Here is a 24,934-nt window from a genome sequence, read left to right on the forward strand (position 1 = left end):
ACATTAATAAAATTATTATTTATAAATTTTTAAATTAAAAAATAATAACGACAATTTTTAATTTTGTTTTAAAATGGCCCTCCAGTAATGCCATTTTTCAAACATTTTTCATGTTTAAAAGTATAAAGTGATCAATTAACGTTATTACATTCAGTTTTTAAATTTTTATTAAATTAGTGCAATTAAAAATTAAAATTTTAAACATTTTAATTTAAAATGTTTAAATTAAAATACATTGAGATGAAAAAACAAGATAGAAAAATATTAAAAATTCAACGCTAGGGGAGCCACAATCGGCAATGTAACGGTATTTCCCGAATGATTAACGATCTTTTATTATATTTTTATTCTACGAATCAACATGTCAACCGGGTATTTTATTTAATATGGTTAAATTATTTACAGTAATAATAAAATAACTGAATACCGACGACTGTCGAGAAATGTTTTTATAATTGAAATTGATTGCTTAGGTAGCAACGTGTGGTGTAAGCTGTTACTTCTATAGGAATAAATGAGTGCGGTTGTTGTATCGAAGGGTGTTGGTTTCTGCTAAATCATGAAGCTCTACGACATTTTCATGCGCTTTTCCGGTTTTTAATGAGGATATAAACGGAAATTGGGAGTTAAATTAACAAGAAATGAGTTCTAGAAGGTAAATATAAACAGTTTTATTCACTAAGTTAGTAAGCACATGACTTCTTACTGTTTACATTGAAAGATATGCTGCTAATTACATTAATTAAGTGCAAAATGCATGAAATGAATGAAAAATGTAGCTGAAAAAGGCCTGATTTCTTCCCGTTATCTATGTTTCTGTATTTATTTTGCATTTTGGACATCACTTTATATTTATAACTTAATTATCCATGTGTGTGATTGTTATTCGGGTAGCATTTAATGCTTATTTGAGCTATTTAAAGCAAAATTGCACTAAATTAATATATAACCGATGCCCTAATGTTGCTTTGAGCCCGGTAATGAACGAGTGGATCGAGCCGGCGAACGCTAGTGGCTTGCACCCGACCGATAGGAGGACCGTGTGAAGTTTTCCAGGTTTCTACACTTGTTAAACATCTAAGGATGCTCTTAGAAATTCTAACCGGTAACGCCGCGACGGCGACGACCGACGTCGTCGGTCGTGGCCGGTTACTTTATGACCGCTACGACCGCCCGCCGGTTATTTTGCGGCAGAAAGTCGAGAGGAAGCGATGTCGCTCGCTTTTCCCGTCGTCGCTCTCGAACGTCGCTTCGGAATCGTGTGACGACGAAGATTTGACGAGTTTGTCGGAAGACGAAAACGAACTCGTAAATTTTTTGGAAGAGTGTCGGAGAAAAATTTATCTTTATTTAGTTTATACCGTGAAATCGATAATTTCGCAGCTTTTGCCGACCGTGCCGTCCTGCCCTGTCCGAAATTTGACACGACGTGACTTTGTTCTCGGTTGCTTTGTGCCGTGGAAACAAAATGCCGATGCTTGGAAACGAGATTATATTGATTTAATGCATAAGAAATAATATATCTGTGATGCTTTTTAGGCAAGATTTCGTAATTTAATTCGTAAGAGGTTTGCTAATATATTATTACTTGTATTGATTTTATTGGTATGTAGAGATGTGTGGTTTTTTATAATGTGTTAATACATAAATTCCATTTTTACTAATACAGTAATGTTATATTTCATATTACATATGCACTTATTTATGCATGAGCTTTTCTTCTCTGAGTTAATTGTGTTTTTATATTTCATTGGCATGCATAACATGCTAAACATTAATTTAAATGTTTTTGTAAACATTACTGTATGCAAATATATGATTAAGAATGTCTTTAGATTTCTGATTTGTTTAGAAATAATATAATTAGAACAAGTATGTGTGTTTGTGCTTAATTTATCTGTTAGATTTACTTAAACATTTAATAGATTGAATACTTTCCTCTTATACAGATCTAATATATGCTTGTTTTTCAAGATTATCTGCAACATATATTGGCATTAATGTGTTTCTGCCGAGGTAAGTTAAGCAGAAAGTACTATTTGTGCAAATAGTCCAGGTTATTCAACAGTAATGTCTACTTCTTAATTACCCGTGTATTTCGTCTTGAATATTTTGATAAAGGTAATTGTAATCCACAATACTAATGTTATGTAAATTCAAGATAACATATGCTTACATTTAAGCATAAAATCCACATTGATATATAGATTATATTCAATTGTATAAATAGAGAGTGCGGCTTTGTCGTACGTATTATCGGCCGTTAATGTGAAGTTTAAATACTCGCAAGTATAAAATAACCATTTTGATGCAGATAGATTTGCTATATTTTAATGATATGTGGCATATATTCCAGATGACAAAGTTAGCAAATGTTTGTACTGTCACAATGACGACGATGTCGTATCATCTGTGTAGAGGCTTGCATGTGATGCAATCTTTCAAAACTTGCTCCTGTAACTGGGAAAAAGTACACGATAATTGTTTGTTGCTTTTGCACTTCACTAGAGCCGTCCTCTGTGGTTTTTTCTTCACTCTTAGAGGTACTAAATTGGATTTTGAAAGTGGGTTCATTAAGTTCATTCATTAAGTTCTTGTCTGTGATAGCAATTTGTGGATATCCCTGCTTAATGTCTTAGTTTGCTTCTTGCATAACTAAAATTCTTAAACTTTTCTGGAAAGAAATGTTAATTTAACCAGTTATTGCTCTGCTTCATAAATTAGTAAATAAGACAGAAATGAGCTTCTATGACTGCTTTGCTTAGCGTTATTTTTATTGCTATGCCGTGTTATGCTACAAAATCTTCAGTTGCTTAATGCATATCAAGAATTTACACATAAATTGAACAATAAATTTTACATGTTTGATCAAATGTATAGCCATAAATTAATTTTTTGGATATTTTAAAATATATAAAGTGTATAATTAATATATAATTGTTCTATCATGTTTTGATATGTACTATTAATGTAAAAAAAATTACTTTATTTGTCAGTGAATTACCCTATATTTTGCCTTATTCTCTTCAATGAGTTATGCACGACAACATTTTCCATTCTTAGAACTTATCTAGAAATTTAACGTAAACATATTTTCTTAATTACTCTAAAAATTAGTTTTCTAGACACGTGAATCATTAATTAATTAAAAAAACTATCTTAAAGAAATAAAATTAATTTATTTAAACATTCTTTTGAAGTGGTATCTTCATATATTTAAAAATTACAATATTGTTTTAGAACGACATTATTAAGTAAATTTGCAGTCACTCGTGCTTGGGTGCCGAGCTCGACCGGGGATTTAATTTGCTAAATTGCTTATGACTCATCAATCTTAACACAACCTAAATAGTTGCTAGTTCTTTAAATATCAATATTCTCTCTTAATTGGGTGTATTCGTCTCTTAAGTTAATTTTTTTAATCATTAAATAAGGCACTACAGGTTCTTGGACCAAATTTTCACATAGAAAATTACATTTTTTAGGATATTGCAGAGAAATTAGATCTGCAAGATCTTTCTCTTGAACTCTGTTGCTATTTTCAATAATAATATGTAATAATTGACAGATTAAAGCGGAGACGGATTCTAGTCGGAAGTCGAGGAGACTCGTCCTTTCAGAAATGACTTTCGGAATTAATTCTTAGCGGAAGTGCTCGAAATGTTCTATTGATTTTTCATTAGTAATCTAATGTGTGCTATAAGAGAATATTAAAAACAACAATTTTGTATTTGCTAAGATGATTTATTGGAAGAACTAATTTAAATATATATCTATATTTAATCAAATTAATTTTAAAAATATATTTATTTGACATTATTTTAAGTAAAAAGTAATTCTTGAAGTAAGAATTCATAGGTGCATATTAATTAATACAATCTATATCCAACATGTTGTGGAGCATAATTTATGTTCTATAGCAGGGGTGGCCAACTTTTGTGCACAAAAGATCTACTTTTTATCGTAAAAATATGTTGCGATCGACTTGTTGTCATAGGCATAGTCTAAGTGGGGAGGAGGAGTGTGAAATACATACTATGTTTATACACTGTGTTTCAGTACGAAGTGCACTCACTGCTTATGAGTCGAATCATAACTGCATGATAATGCATACAGTTGCGTTCGGTTACAAATATAATACATTAAGTCAAGACATCGCTAGCGATCCACCAAAATTGGCTTGGCGATCGACCGGTCGATCGCGATCGACTTGTCGGCCACCCCTGTTCTATAGCATCCTAATATACGGAAGATAAACACTATTAATATAATGAAACTTTAGTATAGAATTTTGTACAGAATCATTTTTTGTCATACCTATGGCATCATTATACTTGTATATTTACTTTTCTTTGTAATCTTCAGTTACTTAGGAACTAAAGCTGATTTTGAGGTATATTAACTTTAAACAATTATTTGCAGTAGCTATGCAAGTAATTTAATTTGTATATTGGCAGAAAATGGTGTCAATTTGCACTCTTTGCATTAAAAGTTTATTGGTTTGTATCAATTTGAGGATAAAAATGGAAATTCATACTCTGCTATCTCAAACACAATCTATTGCACTTGTATTGAAGTATGCAAATATAAAGATTTTTACTTTATTACTCAAAAGAATGGCTAAATGTTTCACTTTCCTTTGATAGAACATTGCAGATCTTTTGATTGTTTTAAGTCATACTTTTATACTCACTGTCTTATTTAAGTTTTTATTTACTTGTTTGCCAAAGCCACATGATTTTGGATTCATTGTTTGCTCACAGATCTTTTGCTCGTTGATGGATATCCATGGAATCATTCATGTCAGCAATTCTCAAAGTTATTAATCTGTGGACCGCTTAAACCAAGTCATGGATAAACCACAGATCACCTATGACACTATCCACTTCTTATCTTGTAAATATCATCTTTAAAGGCTTAGGAAACTACAGATTGTGTGCCACAATATTTTCTCTATCTGGTAACATAGCATGACAGGTATGTGATGTGTGAAAATGTTCTTTTTTCTGATTAAATAGCATAGAATTGCACTTTGCTGGTCAGTCTGTGTGCTTGTTTGTGGACCATCAGTGGTCTAAGGACCATGCTTTGAAAACCAGTTTTACATCCATTTTGGTGAATCAATGTTTTACAGTTTTGATTTATTTTAAGTAAACTTTTGAAAAATCTAAAAGACCGTCTGTGAATTGTGACTGTGTATAATTTTTTTATTTGCATATTAATTTTGTTTGTTTCTTTGATAAAAATTTAGATATTCATTATCATTTTAGATAGTCATTATCGAAAGTTTGAAGCCATTTGAGGTCAAACTTTAGTTAAAGCTCGCCGTCTACATAATCAGTTTGCATCTGTGGAATCCATATATTCCTTTGTCATCTTGGAATATATAAAACAATAATATTGGTTTTTATTGTTTGGTGGATAAACAACAAGTTGTTCTGCTTGACATGTTTGAATTGTATATTGATAAATTCAAATATATTTAGGAGAGATCTGATTTGATATGCTTGGAAAACATAGCCTATGACAGAAGATAGTAGCTGGACTGGGTGTGTGTATGTGTATAGAATGTAGCCATTGCCATTATTAACTATATTGTCACACTATCCATTAATTTACAACAATATAGATTTCCAAAACAAAGATATTTGCATCCTCCAGGTATTGCATTAATGAACAAATAAACTTTGGAGTGAAATTTGAATGCTGGGGCTGTATGTAAAGTTATTCTGCAATGAGAAATTTGTAATGACATTAAAGTTGCATACAGGACCTAGGTAAGTGAAGAAATACTCATTCTTTACCCTTAAAGGTCTTGAATGCAATGCTGTACTGTACATGTAACTTTCAACACCCTGTATTATAATGCAATTACAGAATAAAAGTTTAATTCTTGTAATTGTTGTGATAAGTATAAGGCAATAATTGATATCAAAGTCATTTGTATGCACAACTTTTCTAAGGCAACTATTCATGTTTTCCTAGTTGTGTCTTTCCAATCTCTGAATGGGTCAGAGGTGTGCACTTGGATTTTGAGTAACGTAATTCTAAAAGTTACATTTTAATTGAATTATAAAAACCTTATTTTAAACTATGTTAACTAGTAAGTTTCATTTTGCTATAGAAAAAAAGTGAAACTGTCTTCCAGAATTTTTGTTAATTTGGAATATCTGTCTACAACCATTTGGAAGGTCAAAAATGACATTTCTGGGTTATGTCATGGCCTTATACCAAACTAGAAGCAAGATAGATGATTAAAAATGTTAAGAATGTCATTCAAAGCCATTTCTGTAACCACCAGTTTTTGTAGAATCTGATTAGAAATACATAAATTCTTCAGTCCACACCAAACAACCAGGGTAGTAGCTTATGCAAATGCATTGAAACTTGGTCATCTAGGTCACTAGAAGAGTAAACATAAATTACTCTGACAATTTTTGCCTATTTTTGGAAGCATTAATAGTTTTAAATACAAATGAAAAAAAATTACAAACAGTTTTCAAAGCCTGGTGAAAATACAATTGACCAGGCTTTGGAAACTTTGGTTTTAAATCAATATAAATTAAAGATAAGAAGTGCTTTTGAATAACGAATAAATAAATAAGCAGATTAACACATTTTAGTTTAGACAAATTGTCTTTTGTTTACTTAAATAGTAACTTTGTAGCTGTTTAAATAAGCAAAAGATAAGCAGAATAAATACAGTTTAAAGAAATGTTTATCAAGGAAGCAATAAAGCAAAATCTTATAAATTTATCAAGATGATGACTCAAGGCTTCCTATTTCTTATCAAGTTTTCGTTCAGTTTTTACTTTTTCCTTGTTTGTTGATGAACATTCTTTGAGACTGTATTTAAAATTTCAAATGTTATCACTTAGTTGTGCAGAATAAAATGCCAAAATTCATTGCAAGCCAATTTTTTTAGTCTTTAATTAAAAATTAAATATCGCTAATGTTTTCTAGGTTATTTTAAGGTTAAAAATTACATAATTTAGTATAGAATTTGGAATATAGATGTTGAAAATCGTATTCTTGTATTTAATAATTTTAGAAACCTTTAAGAGGAAGGAATGATTTGGAGCGGAATTCAAACCTTACTGGCTCACTCTTTTGTAGGCATTGTGGATTCAAAAATACCATGACTTTTTTGTAGAATGGCTGTGAAGAGATTCAAATCTTTTCTGGGTTGTTCTTTATGAGAGCTGTGAGATTTGAATACACTATGTTTTTACCTTATATTGCAATCTTTAATGAAATTGTTGGATATATGATTGGAAAGTAGAGAAAAATGATAACAAATTTTAAATTTATCCTGTACCATTCAGAGTTTAGAGTTTACAATTTAACGGCATACAACAAGTTTAACTTTCAATTGTTTCTTTTGTAGGTTGATGAATAGATTCATTCAATAGAACCTTAATCTTTGACTTAATCTATATTATGACTCCTCTCTCAATAAGAGTTCAATTTATTTTAGTAATTATAATAGATTTAAACAAACGTTGCTTTGTGTTAATAATTTACGTTCATTTAATTTAGTTACAGCCGCTGGTTTCATCCAAACATCTCAAGAATCGGAGCAGAGAGACTGCTGACCGAGAGAGGATTTGATGGTAGCTTTATAGCTCGTCCCAGCAAGTCCAATCCGGGAGATTTTACATTATCTGTCCGGTAAGGAAATTAAATTTGATTAGCACCATGTAAATTTAGTGTTAATATTTCATAATTTTATACCAAAATTTTCTTTTTCTCATTCACTGATAAACAATTAATAATTATACAATTCCTAAAAATATAGTTGACATCAATTAGAAGGATCCATATTAAGATATAATTAACATTGTAATTTGCAACACTATTGTTCTGAAAAATATATTTTCTAATTATAGACGAAATGGCGAGGTGACTCACATCAAAATTCAAAACACTGGCGACTACTACGATCTTTATGGAGGAGAGAAGTTTGCCACGCTAGCCGAATTGGTGCAGTATTATATGGAAAAGCAGGGACAGCTACGAGAAAAAAATGGCGAAATTATCGAACTAAAGTATCCTCTCGTCTGTGCGGATCCCACCACCGAAAGGTGAATGCATTTTCAAATTTTTTTATTCTAAAAATATTGCAGCTTTTGTTGATATGTGAAAATAGTTTAATTTGGAAAAAAATTAATAAACAGATTGCCATAGGATCTTAATTAGAGATGTTTCTGCATCGTCTTCAGTTTATTTTTAGTTATATTTTCTATTGTCAGTAACATAACGACATAAAAGTAGTTAGAGATAAACCTATATATACAAATGTAAATATCCAAACCCAATAGTTATATATTAAAGCCAAATGATTGCCGAATTATATTACTACTACTATTATTAATTAAATGCTAAGTACTTAGGTGCCATCACTTATTTATTAGTAATATAGACTGATATAATTCAGCAATTGTTTGGCTTTAAGATAAACCTATGTTTTTAATATTGATGAATCAAAGTGTGTATTTATGGTTCCCAAAGCTGATGTTAGCAACATGCGCTTTTTTTATGTATTAAGGAGTTATGATAATGATCCCATAACACAAAAGATTATTATTGTGATATTTTAGTTATTATAAAGTGCAAACAGTTCCATTATGTGATAACTGCATTTTATCATAACTTTCTATTAATAAAATACTTTTAGAACCTTTATTTTTAAAATTTGGTCTTAAATTTCATAAGAAATTTAATTGAAACATTTTAGCAGAAATCTAAAATAAAAACAGAATTTTAAAAAATTTGCTTTTATTCTAAGTTTATTCTATAATATTTAACTATTTCTGATGATAAATTCTAGAATAACTAGGAACTATTGACTAGACAGACTTAAGAATATATGCAAACTATTAACAAATGTAGGCTTCAGAATATATGTGAGGTATTAACGACGACGGACTAGATTATACATGAACAATTGAGGATGATAGATATTAAAATTAAATTGTTCATCTAATTTTTAATGTGCTTAAAAATCAGTTTAATCTTTCAATGTAATTAAAATTATTTGAATATAGTCTGAAGTTATGACATCTGTAAACATCTGATTTGGTGTTTAAATAATCAGAAAATCATAGATTTAATATGCATGTCCAGAAAAAAGAGATAACGACATCTTTGAAAATACTTAATTAAATGAATAAAATAGATTTTTTAATAATTATTTTGCAGTATAAATTTTAAAATGTATTTCAATTGCATTTAAAATTAGCAGTTGTTTATAGAAATCAAACTTTCTTTAACATACAAACAGTATTATCAACAGCATAAAATACTTAAGAATCAGAACTAGACAGTATAAATACAAAATCACGTACAAACCGCAATGTCAGTCCAGCGATGAAAGTAATGAGAAGTTCAAATGTTTTCAGTCAACTTCACAGACTTTCATTAAGAATAGCTGAGATCCAAGATAGAATATTCAATGTTTATAATTCTTGAAAATTCCATCTTGCATCTTGGCTATTTCTGATGAAGGTTTGACTGAAAATGTTTGAACTTTTCATTACTTTCATTGCTGAATTGATCTTAAGGTTTGTATGTGGTTTCGTAACATAAAAATAGCCTAAAAAATAATAATAATTAGTGTTAATTTAATTAATAATTAAATTGAAAATAAATAAATAAATTTAATGGAAATTCACATAAAATTTCCATTAAATATTTTCAAAACTTCACACAGCAGTTCATCCTTCATTAAGGATGATGATCTGAATACCGTGAAGTAGGTCAGGATTTCCCTTTCAACAGTAAATTACCAATTACAACAAAATGCCTAATTAATCTTTAGAAGCAGTTATGAATGAATTTATGTGTAAATTAATTTTATATTTGCTTAAATTTTCATTTTAATACTTAATTATGTTTATATAAAAGAACTGAATTAGAATTATTTTAAAATTTGATTTATTCTTAAAATTTTAAATTGCTAAATTTATATAAATAGGTGTTGTTAAGGTTTAATTATTTAAAGTTTTTTAATATATTAATTATTATTAGATATTTATATACTGTTTTTACTACATCATTAACAATTTATCTTTCATTTCAAACTCACAACCAAATCAAAGTAGTGACTGATTAAAAGTTAGCAAAAATTATATTATATGACTTCGTCATTGAGTAGAGCTCTGCATAAGTAAGAAAGAGTTTTGTCTATGATTGAAGTTTAAAGCACTTGCATGATCATTAAACATGACTTTTTTTTTTGCAAATACAGTATGTACAGTATGACTTGGTAAGGTTGATGTCATGACAAAGCTGGAATTTTGAAATTCAGTCCATAGGCTGTGACATTTGAGGCCAAAGTTTTCCAAGTAAAGTCCAAGAGTCAATGCATATTCTCCCCACAATCTGCATGATTTAAACTGCTTTAGACAGAACATTAAAGGCATGTCACCACGTTTGTGTTTTTATTTGAAGCCTAAATAGGAAAACTTATGTCATAGAGCTCAGTTTTGTTTTCCTAGAAAATATTTTGTTATAGCTAGAGTGTCTGAAAAGTTACTGTACAGTAAGAAATTTGTAAAGTCGTTAAAGTTATAAGTACAATATTGCATACAATTTACAGGTATATAATTTGCATTACAACTTATTTCTTGTTTTTATGCATATTTTTACAAAATAATTTAATATTTTTCTAATAACTGACATTTTGAATTATTAGTATTACGTTAAATTTATTTTTAGAGCACTGTTGTAATAAAGAACCAGATTTTTATTCTTTTATTATACTATAAAATTTTATATAATGAATGTAAGCTAATCCACAAGTAGTTTAATTTTAAAAATTAAAAATTATTGTAATTTATTAAAGAGAATTAATATTCTACTTTTTATAAAACACTTTCACAGAAAAGGTGATATTAATATTATGAATACAAAATATTAATATCACTTTAATGTAGGATTTATCATAGATAGCTGAGGTTTCACTGGTCATGGTTATCATAGATAGCAGAGGTATGCTATCTATGATAAATCTAACAACCAAGATTCTATGCTGAATCTTACCAAAGGTGAATTCAGTCGACTGTTTGATTGGTCCCATATTGGAAAAGGGAAAAAACAACCTCTCTTAGACCTACTGTATAAATACCAACATGTATTTGCAACTCACGACTACGACTTGAGATATTGTCAAGTAGTGGAATAGTGGAACATGAAATAAATACAGGAGATGCTTCTCCCATATATCAATCTCCATATCGGATACCCTATGCCCAGCGAGAACAAATCAACGAGATTATTGACAAATTATTAGATAATGGGGTGATAGCGCATTCTAAGTGACCGTGGTCTGCGCTGGTATTGTTGGTCGAGAAAAAGGAGCCGAGATTGTGGCGTCTTGTCATTGATTATAGGAAAGGAAATAAAATTACCAAAATGGGCCCATATCCCCTGCCTTTAGTTCAGGAGGCACTCAGTTTGATGAGACAGTCCAAATACTTCTCAACAATGGACACTTTATCAGGATTTTGGCAACTAGCCTTGCATGATAAGGAGAAGTCAGCCTTTTCTAGCCCCAAGGGGCATTATTGGTGGAACCGGATGCCGGTGGGTCTTTGCGGGGGCCCCAGTATCCTGGCAACGTGCTGCAGACTTTACCCTTCATGACTTAAAGGGAAGACTTGTCTGTTGTACATGTACGATATTTTGACTTTCAGTCCTGACTTTCAGAGCCATCCGATCTGGCTAGAGCAAACCTTTCAACACCTCGCAGAGGCTGGCTTAAAATTAAAACCTAATAAATGTTATTTCTTACAATGTCAAATCAAATTTTCGGGGCATGATATTTCCAATGAAGGAATAAGACCAGATCCCGATAATATCAAGTGTGTATTAAATTTCCCTAGGCCAACAAACGACCATGATATTAAATCCTTCTTAGGACTAACTGGATATTACCAGCAACACATTTAGTCCTTTGCACAAATCGCAAAACCTTTAACTGATTCATTAAAGAAGGATATTCAATTTCAATGGGGAGAGGAGCAAGAACATAGTTTTGAGAGACTAAAAGAAATAATTACCTCTGCCCCATTTTTAAAATCTCCAGTCTTTTCTAAACCTTTTATATTGGCTACGGATGCAATAGGTGCAGTTTTATCACAGCAGGATGAAAAGGGGGAAATGCACATCGTGTATGCCAGCCGAATGCTATGAAAACCCAAGAGAAACAGGCACGACCAAGAAAGAATATTTAGCAGTAGTCTGGGCCACCAAATACTTTAAACCTTACCTACATGGGAGAAAATTTATCATTATTACTGACCATCGTCTCTTACAATGGCTGATAAGCAATAAGGACTCCAGTACAAACTCTCGAATTGCCTGTTGGATTATATTTTTGCAGGAATTTGAGTTTGAGGTACAACATAAGGCACATAATTGCCACAAAAATGCAGTCGCACTAAGTTATATTCCTATCCAACAAATCATGGAGGCTGAAGAACTTGAACCCATTTATTGGAAAATCCCAAAGTGGAGAATTACAGAGACGAGATGTACGGTGGAACCCTATCATCCAGAAGCTTGAAGATAAAACAACTCGGTTAACTTTTGACCTTGAAAAAACTTTCTTTTTAGATGAAGATGGAGTCCTCTATCATATACAACAGGCATGTCAAACTCATACGATATTACGGGCCACACGATCTATTTTGTATAAGTCGGGGGCCGCACGTTTTCAATGTTCAAAAAATTAATAAAATACGATTTTTAGAATGATTATATTATGTATTTATTAGACTCAATATATTGTATATTATACGTACATAGACATTTTATATTTCATATTATTTTTTAAACTTAAAAATATTTTATATTTTTTTTTATAAAAAACAAAAGTTATAATAAGAAATAAACAAAATCACAGTTTAATATTACTTTTTAGAAGATATTTGACAACGTTTTTCACAAAGCGAGTCATCAAAATTTGGTTGAATATATTCAGCCGATGCAATTTTTAAAATTGATGATAAATGTTGATCGGTTAACCTCGACCTTTCTGAATTTTTGTTATTTTTCATTAAAGAAAATAGTTGCTGGCATAAATAAGTGCTTCCGAACATATCCGGTATACGGGTAACAAACGATAACATTTTAGGAAACCGATCTACAGATAAATATGTATAAAAATCTGGAATTCCAACTTGCATATATTTTTGCGTCAGCAAATTAACACATTGGATTTTAAGTTAATTTATTCCATTTGTAAGTTTTCATCAACGGTTTCAATATTGATAGATAGAGGTGAAGTAAAAAGGCAAAATGGTGATTCACAGCTTTTAAAATTAGAAAATCTTCGATCGAATTCTGTAAATTTTAATTTAGGTGATTTAAGCAATAGGTATTGGCAGCTTTCAAAGCTTTCTTTTCCGATTTGTTTTCGCCAAAGTAATCATTTTTGTTTGAAAGCGTTAATATTATCAAATAGCGTTGTCACAACATGATTTTTGCCTCGAAGCTTAAGATTAAGTCGATTAAGATGACTCGTAATATCAACCAAGAAAGCCAGGACTTTTATCCTTTGTCCATCTTTTAATACAGCATTCATAATTTTTTGTTTCCAAGAAAATTATGATTTTGTCCAGCAATTTGAAGAATCGTTTTAGCACTTTACGACTCGAAAGCCAACGAACTTTCATATAATATGGTGGATCGGTGTATTCACATTCCAGAAATGAAGCAAATTGAGATTATTAAGTCCACCTGCTCGAATATAATTTACAAATCACAAAAATTACCACGTTTACAAAGTAGATTCACACAAACAGTCAAAGTTCCAAAAGTCACTATTCCTGAACAGATCCGTCGAAAAGACACCTTGCGATGTATACTTCAGATACAGTCACTTGTCACGGCAATAGTAGACAAAACACCTTACGGCAGAGCACACAAACGTCCGCCTTGATGTTCCAGCAAACACTTGACTTTTGCGCCAAAACCTTTCCTTTTATATGGATTTTAGCAATCGCTGATGGACAAATTGGCACATAGCAGTCTTCCACGATGTTCGCCGGCCAATCATCGTTCGTAGATTCAAAGCCGCGGCCGTTATCCAACCGTCTTTCCCAGCGTTGACCAATTTGAATTGGTTGGACAAAATACGGAACAGACAAACACAAAAAGGGCGGGAATCGTACAGTTCAAAAAAGTTCAAACTTTCCAACTTCGAGCGTCAAAGCTTGATATTTAAAAAATTTTTTATAGTCTCGGCGGGCCGCAACTCAGGTGTTGGTGGGCCGCATGCGGCCCACCAACACCTGAGTTGCGACCTGAGTAATAGGTTGTATATCAGGCATGTCAAACACGCGGCCTGCGGGCCGCGTGTTTGACATGCCTGATATACAACCTATTACTCAGGAAGAACCATTGGAACAATTAGTCATATCGTCTGTTTTAATCCCATATATATTACAAATCTATCATGACACGCCTATTGGAGGTCACTTGGGAACACAGAAAATGCAACAGAGGCTTCGATCACCCTTTTATTGGCAAACCATGAACAAAGATATAAAAACCTATTGTCAGAGCTGTCAACGATGTGCTCTACAAAAATGAAAAGATAAGTGAAAGGAAGCGGAATTACAATTATTTCCTCTCTTGACACATCTATTTGAACAAACTACTATGGATATTATCGGACCCTTACCTATTACAACCAACGGAAATAAATACATATTAGTCTTTGTCGACCATTTTAGTCAATAGGCTGAAGCTATACCCTTATCTAACATTCATAGTAAGACCATCACTAAAGCTTTTGTTATTAACACATTAACTGCCATCTGTAATATGATATTTTCCATTTTATCAGGCTAACTGTAATATATTTTCTGTTTTTTCAGGCCACAATGAGAAAATTTGATATTTAATATTTTGATATAATATTTATAATGATATAAATAGAAGGGTCATTATATAACAGTCAGTAGAGTGAAGATAAAAAAAATATATCAACGTTGACTGGCCGTCGTACGGCCTGAAACCGGAGACTATAAGACCACGAAATATTTAATATTAATTACTTTATATGTAACAAAAGAGAATAATTAAACTAGTTTTCAATATTTTTTCCTATTTTTAACTATTCACTATTAAAAAAACACTATTAGATATAAAATAGCTTTTTATTAAAAAAAAAACTATGACTGCCGGCTGTTGGACCACTTCTTGAGGCCATACAACGGCTGGCGATCGAACCAACTTTATAGATATTATTTACTTTATACGTAATAAAAGAGAATAAGTACACTAGTTTTCGATATTTTTTCCTTGATTTAACTATTCACTATAAAAAAACACTATCAGATGTAGTGGTTTGACCGCCAACCGTCAAACCCCTTCATGAGCATCATAGGGTGGTTCGACGGTCGGCAGTCAGAAATTAACTTAATAAACGTCTGCAAGAGGCCACCACTAGGATGTAAAACAACATCTTACAAAGCCAGGATAATTTAACCTTGAGTGAAACTACATTGGTTATAGCGATGTCGGGTGACAGCTGGCAGTCAGATGGCTCTGTGAGGCCCTAACTAGTATGATGGCCAGCATGTTGGATGGCAGTTAACGTGTTAACATTGTCTTAAGACACTCTACTTCTATTCAACTTCTTACAGATTGTGCTCCAAACCTGATATCTAAAATGTTTAAGGAGGTATGCAAATTGCTCCACATCAAAAGACTCCTTACAACTGCATATCACTCTGCCTGTAATGCAATAGTTGAAAGATTTAATAAAACCCTTATTGACATTAAAACCTCACTATATTGCTAAAGACCAATGGGACTAGGACGAATGGATTCCCTATGCACTATTTGCCTACAACATGGCTGTGTACGCCTCTAATAATGACAGCCCATTTTTCTTACTATATAGCTGAGATCCAATTTATCCTTTTGATCTTGTTACGCATCCAATTTGGACCAGATACGATGTAGGAGATAATTTTGCTTTCAAACTTTGCCTTTGAATGGCTAACACACACCGCATAGCTCAAGAACATGCTGAACAAGCTGCAAAAGAACATCAACAACAGCAAGTTTTTTCTTAACGAGGTAGTCATACCTCAAGGGTTAAAAAGGAAACTAGCATCTCGATGGTCCGGACCGTACTGAATTGTAATGAAACTGAGCCCCATCATGTTTATAATTGAAAATATCCAAACAAACAAGCAACTTCAAGTTCATGCTAATCGTTTAAAGCATTCTACAGCCAGACAGCAATTCGACGACAAAGACATCCCAGATCTCTCTTTCCCTTCGACTTCAACAAAACCTAAATCATTAGCACAGTCCTTGGTCACAGGATCACTGGGATGAATTTATTTTAACAGAAATACCACAATGAGCAGAAATAGAATCTGAATCGGAAAAAGAGTTCAAAAGCGAGGAGGAAGAGGAGGCAGAACCCTCTAAAATGGGAGAATGGGAAGAATCTACTTCTTCACACTCATATGCCTTAAGAAGTCAAGGACCTGTGGTGGAACAACCATGGATCCCTGCACCTCCCCAACAAAGTTGAATTCCTAAATTTTTCTCTCCCTCAACTAGTCGACCCTCCAATGGAGGAGGAAAATAGGTTTTGGTTAACAAAGAAAGTATGAAAGGGGGCCTAGTGAAAAAGGAGGAATCATTGATGGGATGATGACCTTAATCTCTGTAAATAAATTGTAACTCTAACCTTTTCATTTACACTATCTGTTTTATTATACATCTAATATACCCTCCTTCCATTATCCAGAGTTCTACATCCAGCAAGATACGGATCTATCGTGCATACATGCACCTTCCTTCAAATTCTCCTCCATCTCAACAGGTTATGCTTCTTATACGGGACCAACCAAGGAAACTTACTGTCTACCCAAAGGGTGTTATCTTTGTACACCAAGGAAATTTCTTTATGACTACCAATTACTGGGTTCTCATCTCAGATATTTCCTTCTATCCGTATGATAAACAATTACATCTTTTGAAATGACATATTCGGCTTTTAAGTACTCTAATGCAATGATAAAACTTGTCAATACCAGCCATTCTTGTCTGATGGGAACAGCCTTCTGGGAAGAAACTAACCTTAATGAACACTATTACCAACAACGGAATGCCATCTCCCCACACCCTTCAAGAACACCACTGTTTTCCCCCCACCTCTACGAGGACACAGCCGACCACCTAACTCTCAGCAAACTCGTCACCAGACTCCTTACCCATGAATCACAAACTTATCTCCTAATTTCCTTTATACATATATTATAATCATTTATATTATTATATTATCAAGTTATATCCTGTTATACTGAAATTTTATATCTATATGTTGTAATATCCCACACATATATAGCCTAGATTATTAGTATCCAATAAATATGAATTTATACCCATTAACATAGACTTTCCTTCCGAACCGCAATACGTTACAGGTATTTACATTACATTTTTAGTGAGAGAGAGAGAGTGCCTTTGATTTGTTAATGAACAAAGACACGCACTTATATTATAATTTAAAATTGATAAATAATTATGGTTAACTTGCAAAAGATGGCAAAGTTTTCTATGCAATGTTGCACACAATATCTGATTATTTTGTTCAAATGTAACCTTAACGTACATTAATCTTGATGATGAATTCCTTTTCTGTACTCACTAGAGAGAGAGAGAGAGTAATCCTTTTTGTCAACCCATTTTACATCAACCAAAATCGAACTTTCACTTTTCAGAACAAGCATGATTTTAGAAAGGCTAAAGTGATGTGAGAGTTGGACTGGACAAAATTTCGAAAGAAAATTCATTTTTTGTCTTTGAGAAGACGTTCATTTAAATCTCAGAAAAACCCCATTTTTCCATTTTATTACCGGAGGATGATCGTATCTCTTTCCCCGGAGTCGTTTCCTTTCCCAGGGAACTCATTGAATGTGTCACGGGGAACTAATAACAAAAACTGCTATTGGTGAAAAAGAGTAATGTGGTTTGGGATATAAAATGGGAAAAGGTCAAGGAGAAGATCGTCGTTGAGAGTCTGAGGGGACAGGAACTGAATGCAGGCCCAGAAAAGGATCATTGAATATCGACAGTGGCATAGCGTGGGTGTCAGCCGCCCGGGGCGGAGGAAAATTTCGCCGCCCCCTTATTTAGGTATTTTTACAAGATATTATTATTTATTGTGAAATTTTGCCGCCCCCTATAAGTGCCGTTCAGGGCGGGCCTCCCCTGCCGCCCCCACTACGCTACGCCACTGAATATCGAACTATGCTCCAATACGGATTATTGGTTAATCCTCTGATACAGATTATTATTTGCCCTCCAAGAAAAGGACATTCAACCCCATCAACCGAAAAGTCTCCTACACTCAGGATTTCCACTTTCCACTCTGTCTGAATAACCGCCTGAACATCAATCTGGAAGGACACCCACTTGCAATTAAGGTATCTATATCATCATGCAATTAACTGTAAACTCTCTCTCTCTCTCTCTCTCTCTCTCTCTCTCGATCATCCATTTTTGTATTCCATTTATGTTAATTAACCTATTATTTAGTTGTTAACCTTGTATCTGAGTCAATCACTTCTGTCTCGCCATCTCTCACACCTCTCCTCCCAAATCCAATTGCCCATGCACATGACTGCTCGCACGAAGTTGGGGTTTCTGTGTCCATCCGAAAAGACACAGTGGTGTCATCCTGACAAGGTATTAACAAGGTACCGACCCCCTGGTCACAAAAGTGTAAAAATTTGCAGCTTGTTAGAATTCCTTTTGTCACAAACATCAGTGCCAATAAACATTTAATAGGCAAACCATTGTCCCTTTTGAATCAACATGTATTTGTAATATTCACATGTCCACTATAAACTGTGCTTTTCCTCCTTTTGGAAGCATTGTGCCTTGGAACATCTAGCATCCTCTCATGGTACAATGGTTGCAGAACTCTGCTGTAAGGTATGATTAGGAACATAATCCCAAATGCTGTTACAATTTGTTGATACTACCACACACTTATTTAATGTTGTTATAATAAATGATATGAGATGTGTCCAGGAAGTAAGTATCATTTGCATATATCTCCCATGTATTTTGTCAGTGTCAAGGTTGTGCATGAATAGTTACTTCTTCTACCCAAGAACAAAGTAACTGAGCCATATTTGTTTTTCTTGTTCATATTGAGAATCACTAACTGTCATTTATAATGTTGTAAGGTCGCCGACCTTTAGGGGGAAATCGTTAATCCCGCGACAGGATGGTTTAGGGTCGTTCGCGTGTGGGTGTGAGGGAGGATGACACAGACAATAAGTGTCTCACAAAGAAACCCGTTTATTTAAATATAAAACAACTCACACTATGCACAGATCGTTACAAAGTCAAAGGTAAACGTTCGAACGTTTTTGTGCCGATGTGTTTCCTATCGTCGCTCGATAGAAGGCCCCGGGGCAGCGGCTGGTGCAGCGACTCGTCGGTTGGCGTCGGCGGACCTTTCGATGGACACCTTGGAACACCTCTTGTTTCCCTTGAAACCTCTCGGAAAAGTCTCTTGTCCTTCCAATTCGGCGATTACTCCTATCTCTCTTTTTCGTATTGTTCATGTTGATTGGCTCCACGTCCTTTCTTTCTCTCTTCTCGATTGGTCCCTCGCTTGTTTCCAAGCGAAAAACGACCCCTGTTCGAGTCACGAGAAAGAGCCGCCTTGACAAATTTTACTTGACACCCTCTGTTTACTCAGGATGGAAAGAATTGATGGAACTTTGAAACTTGCGCTCATATTTTCCCTATTGTTGTCTAGTCAGAGATTTTTGAAATTCAATGCTTTGATATGAAGTTCCTTTTTATAATTAACTTTTCCCTTTTTCCTAATTTTAATGATCTAAATTTCGTATACGAGCGACTTGTCAAAGGTCCATCTATACTGGAGGACATTTGTCTACAATCATTACTCATTACAATTATTGCGTTTTATTTTACATTAGGCCTTTTTGTCTTTCGACATCTTTCTCCTTTTTTTTCATGCGTTGCGGTTTCAAATGACTAACGCGTCAAATACGATCTTTGATCGGCTTTTGTCCCTTTTAACAATGGACGATTTTCTACATTCGTTTTAACATTCTTCTAATATAAATAATTAATGTTAACCCGTTTTTGGGACTTCACAATGTTCAAAATAATTGAGTGGTTTGCCAGTTGCAAAATATTGGTAATTAGGTTTTTGAATGCAAGAAATGTATGACCACATGAAATTTACAAACTAAATGTGATAAGTGAAGGTATGGCAAGAAAGTGGGTTTGAATGTTTAACAAAGAAGGGACAATGTTTATGACAAGAACTGTAGTGACTGCCCATCCCTGGTCAACAAATTATTTTCATTCCAATAGACGGTTTAGAGTTTCTGATTTCTCTACAGTTTCCTGACATTTCAAGATCTTTGCTGCATGAAACTGTGACTAAACACATACACTTCAAAATGTGTTTGAGAGGTTACCAAAAATGATAATGGAAGTTTACAAAACAAAATACATGGAATCAGTCTTAAAACTTTTGCAGTGGTATGAAGGGTAAGCAGTGCCAGATTTAACAATCATAGACCCATGGGCACAAATAAGGTGGGGTCCCCCTTTAAGAGTAGGCAAATTTTGAGTACTGAACACAAGACTGTGTTATTTATTAAACACTTGGCTTTTTCCGCCTTTATTTAGTCGATACGGGTACATTCACTCGTTTCGGGCATTTTGCTCCTCTTCGGTCAACTAATAGGAAAGAGTATACTAATTAATATATATAATTAATATACTAATACTAATTTGAGATACCCAAATGAAGAAACTGACCCAATTATAAATTTAAGCAATTATGAAGGTAATAAGCATAAAAAACCGATTAAAATATTTCAGTATCCGTCTAATGTCGAGATAAATGAATGGAAGGAATCTTTGGTCAAAAACAAAACACAGGTCAAAATTCCCGAAGATATTCTTGAACAATTAATACAGGCCTGGATTTTACTGGCTCCAATAGATGGGAAGTTCTTAATATTATACCAGATTTAGACCATGTGTGCAATACTCTTCCAGAACCAGAATTGCAAATTGTTAAATTGAGTCTCAGCAATAAGATTAAGAAATATATAACAAAAGAAAAAAGCAAAACCGTTATAAAAGATAAAAATTATTATAAATATAAAAATAAAATTAGCAAAGTGCAAACATTTCTGGTGGATAATAAACTAGAGATAATTAAGGCAGATAAATCGAAACAAGTTATTATCGTATATGCCAATTGGGTAAAAAATAAGAAATACGAATTAATAGAAAGCGATAGGTTCAGGCAACTTCTGATAGACCCAAAAGAAATTACCGTATTTTACGGACTATAAGACGCACTTTTTTCTTCGAAAAATTGCCTCCAAAATTCAGCTGCGTCTTATACTCCGTAGCTTCTTATAGGTATTTTTTTTTTTAAAAAATTGCTTAAAAATTAAGGTGCGTCTTATAGTCTGTAGCATCTTATAGTCCGTAAAATACGGTATATACAGAGCTTAAAAGTAGAATTACAAGATTACACAAACTAACTAAAGCTGAAAAGGAATTTATCTTAAGTGATTATAACGATCGCACACCAAAAATCAATGTTCAACTAAAAACCCACAAAGTCGGTGAAAAAGTAAGGCCCATAATTGACTTCAAATATGCAACGTTATATAATCTAGAAAAATTTTTAAAGCAAGAACTCAAGTCCAAGCAAAATTCCAAGTTTGCCATATCTAATACTGATGAGCTCTTAACTGATCTTAAAGATATAGAAATAGAAAGTACCTTTAAAATGGCTAGTCTGGATATAATCGACATGTATGCCTCCATAGCATGGGAAATAATCGAAGAAAAATTAAAACAGCTTAATGTAGAACCAGAGATTATTGACCTAATAGAGTTTTCGTACAGAAGTAATTATTTTGAAATTGAAAGGAACTATTACACCCAGAACGAAGGCATCAGTATGGGATCAGTCATAGGGCCTAAACTTGCTGAAATAGTTATGATAGATATAGATGAAATGATTAATAAAATACAAGGTGTAAAATTCTACAGATGATATGTTGATGATATTCTAATTATATACGACAATTCTGAAATTACAATTAAACAGATAGAAGTATTTATAAATAATTTACATAAACAAATTCAGTTTAAAATAGAAGAAGAGGATAGTAATAATAGCATTAATTATTTGGATGTTAAATTACAAGAAATGCAAACAGTGTTGAATTCGAGCCTTTTAAAAAGTCCTGTTCTATTAACACGGCTATTAAATACAATTCCAATATACCCTCACGTATAAAACAAAATGTCTTTAAGATGGAATATGATAAAATCAAAAGCAGAACCAGCAAACCAAGTAATATGCCCAAATATATACAGGAATTAAAAAAGAAATTTATATTACATGGATACCAAAATCGCATAATTACCAAATGAAAAAAGAAAATAAATGATAAAATAAATAATAAAAATGATGAAGAACAAAAAGAAAAACGAGGCTCGGATATAAGATATATTAGTTTCCCATACGTAAAAGGCTTATGTGAAGAGATTAATAAAGAATTGCGAAAAGTCAACATAAAACTTGCACCAAAATATGAAAGACTGAAATCCCGTTTAAAGGTGGTATACAGCAAAATAGGAAAAAGAAAGAAGAAACAAAGAATGTCGTTTACGAAATTCCGTGCACTTGTCATAGGGCTAGTATTTACATTGGTGAAACAAAACCTAAGCTAAATGTCAGATTAAAAGAACATGTTGCAGATTTAAAATATCATCGATTACATTCCATTTTTCATGATCACTGCCTACTTAACAATTGTAATACAAATAAAGATGAAGCAAAAATTCTATATAAAGAAAAGAATGCATATAATAGGAAATTTAAAGAGAGCGTAACTATCATAAATTTCAAGAACTGTATAAATAGAAATTTAAGTATAAATATAAGCAAAAACTGGTTACAAATATTATACATGTAAAATTAAAAATTTTTAAACATTTTTTGATTCATTTGGCTACTTTTGGCTACGTGAATAACTATGCAAATTCTGATCGTCGGAACCGGCCGAATATGTAAATAGTTGACGAACGGCAACCGAGCACGATAACGAGTAAAGTACCACAAGAAACAAGATGTAATAAAAGTTTCCCAAATTTGTGTTGTATCAAGATGAAACAAGAATGAAGTTCGTCGATAAGAAGATAAGTGATTTATTGCGTTCGTTTCAAAGTAAGACCTAACATCCGACATGTTTGATACACCTCAATTTATGGCAGTATAAGCTTGTATATTTATATATTGTTTTATATATCATTGACTCAACACCGGATTGTATTAACTAAAATGCTCTACCTGTTACTGGTATGCACTCTCTAGACGATTACCAATATTGCTTTATATCTTTTATATTTTAATTGGTTTTATGTGGATCTTATACAGTTGTCGTGGTCATTTTAACATTCAAACTTGTGCTGCACACGTGCACCCTTGAGTTCAAGGAATTAACAGTATGTGTAAGAAAATGTGCATATACTTTGATGATTTCTATACAATTTTTTGTTGCATGTTGTAATAATTAGTATACTCTTTCCTATTAGTTGACTGAAGAGGGGCAAAATTCCCGAAATAAGTGAATGTACCCATATCAACTAAATAAAGGTGGAAAAAGCCAAGTGTTTAATAAATATCACAGTCTTGTGTTCAATACTCAATACACAGTAAAAACACAGTTTCAGGAACAATTAAAGTAGGCAAATTTGATGATTTAGAAAATTTATACAAAATACTGTACTTAAAAAAATATGTTTTCAAAAATTTTACCTATTATTGTAAAGGTGTTAAAGCTTAAAACATTCTTATAAATTCATATAAAATTTAATTAAATAAAGCAAACTTATTTCTTGAAAAATAAATATGTAAAATTTTTTTTCTGCAAGTTAACTTTACATCAGTCAAATTTATATATATGCAGTAGTTAAGTATATAGTAAAAAAAAAAAATATGTTTAAACATAGTTTTGTGGGGGCCCTGGGCACCAGCCCCAAATGCCCATATGTAAATCTGGCGCCGAGAGTAAGGAAATGGATTTTTGAAAAGAACTGTCATTGGTGATGAAACGTAAATTTGCCACGACACCAGAAAGCAACAACAATCATTGCAACATCCTGAAAGAGTTAGTCACAGGTGGTGGAATTCTATGAACAGGTTATCTTTTAGTGCCAAGATATGAAAAGTTCTTCAATTTGCATGGCAATTATGTTGAAAAGTACATTAAGCTATGTATTATCTAATGGTGATTAAATCATTTTTTATTTCAAATGCCTACTTTTTAAATAGCTAAACAGTACTTTTTTCTGGATTCACCTTGATAACAAAGTACAGTTCAAATTAATTGTAGTTTTTACATCTGTAAATATTTTTGGAGCATTTTATTTTGTTTTTAGGGGAATTAAACTGTTCCAAAATTAAAATTAATGCATTGAATCCTTTAATTGAATTTTTTTATTGCAGTTATTAGTACATCATGTTATATTTAAATTTGAAATTAATGGTGTTCATTTTATTTCTGTGACTTTTAGGTGGTTTCATGGACCATTGTCTGGAAAGGAAGCTGAAAGATTAGTTATTGACAAGGGCAAAAATGGTAGCTTTTTAGTTCGGGAGAGCCAGAGTAAACCAGGCGATTATGTCTTGTCTGTTCGGACTGACGATAAAGTCACTCACGTCATGATACGCTGTCAGGTATAAGTTTGTTATATTGTTTTTATAGCATTTAATTTTCACATTTTATAATTTATTTTGGTCATTTTATAGAAACAAACAACAGATAGATGAAAATTACTTGCTTTACCTCTTCTATTGACGTTTGCTTAG

General features: G+C 32.5%; 1 protein-coding gene across 1 annotated transcript in view; it reads left to right on the plus strand.

The window, feature by feature from the left end:
- The first annotated feature begins 333 nt into the window (after positions 1-333).
- LOC136968536 (tyrosine-protein phosphatase non-receptor type 11-like) overlaps positions 334-24,934 on the plus strand; it is a 55,104-nt gene continuing 30,503 nt past the window's right edge. Inside the window, exons 1-4 of the mRNA XM_067262519.1 lie at positions 334-655; positions 7,540-7,671; positions 7,890-8,084; positions 24,640-24,802. Of these exons, the coding sequence (XP_067118620.1) occupies positions 642-655; positions 7,540-7,671; positions 7,890-8,084; positions 24,640-24,802 (504 nt within the window). The 5' untranslated portion in view covers positions 334-641. The remainder of the gene's footprint in view (positions 656-7,539; positions 7,672-7,889; positions 8,085-24,639; positions 24,803-24,934) is intronic.

Source organism: Centruroides vittatus, unplaced genomic scaffold (genome assembly GCF_030686945.1).
Source record: "Centruroides vittatus isolate TY-2023 unplaced genomic scaffold, ASM3068694v2 contig_15, whole genome shotgun sequence".
Taxonomy (NCBI): Eukaryota; Metazoa; Arthropoda; class Arachnida; order Scorpiones; family Buthidae; genus Centruroides; species Centruroides vittatus.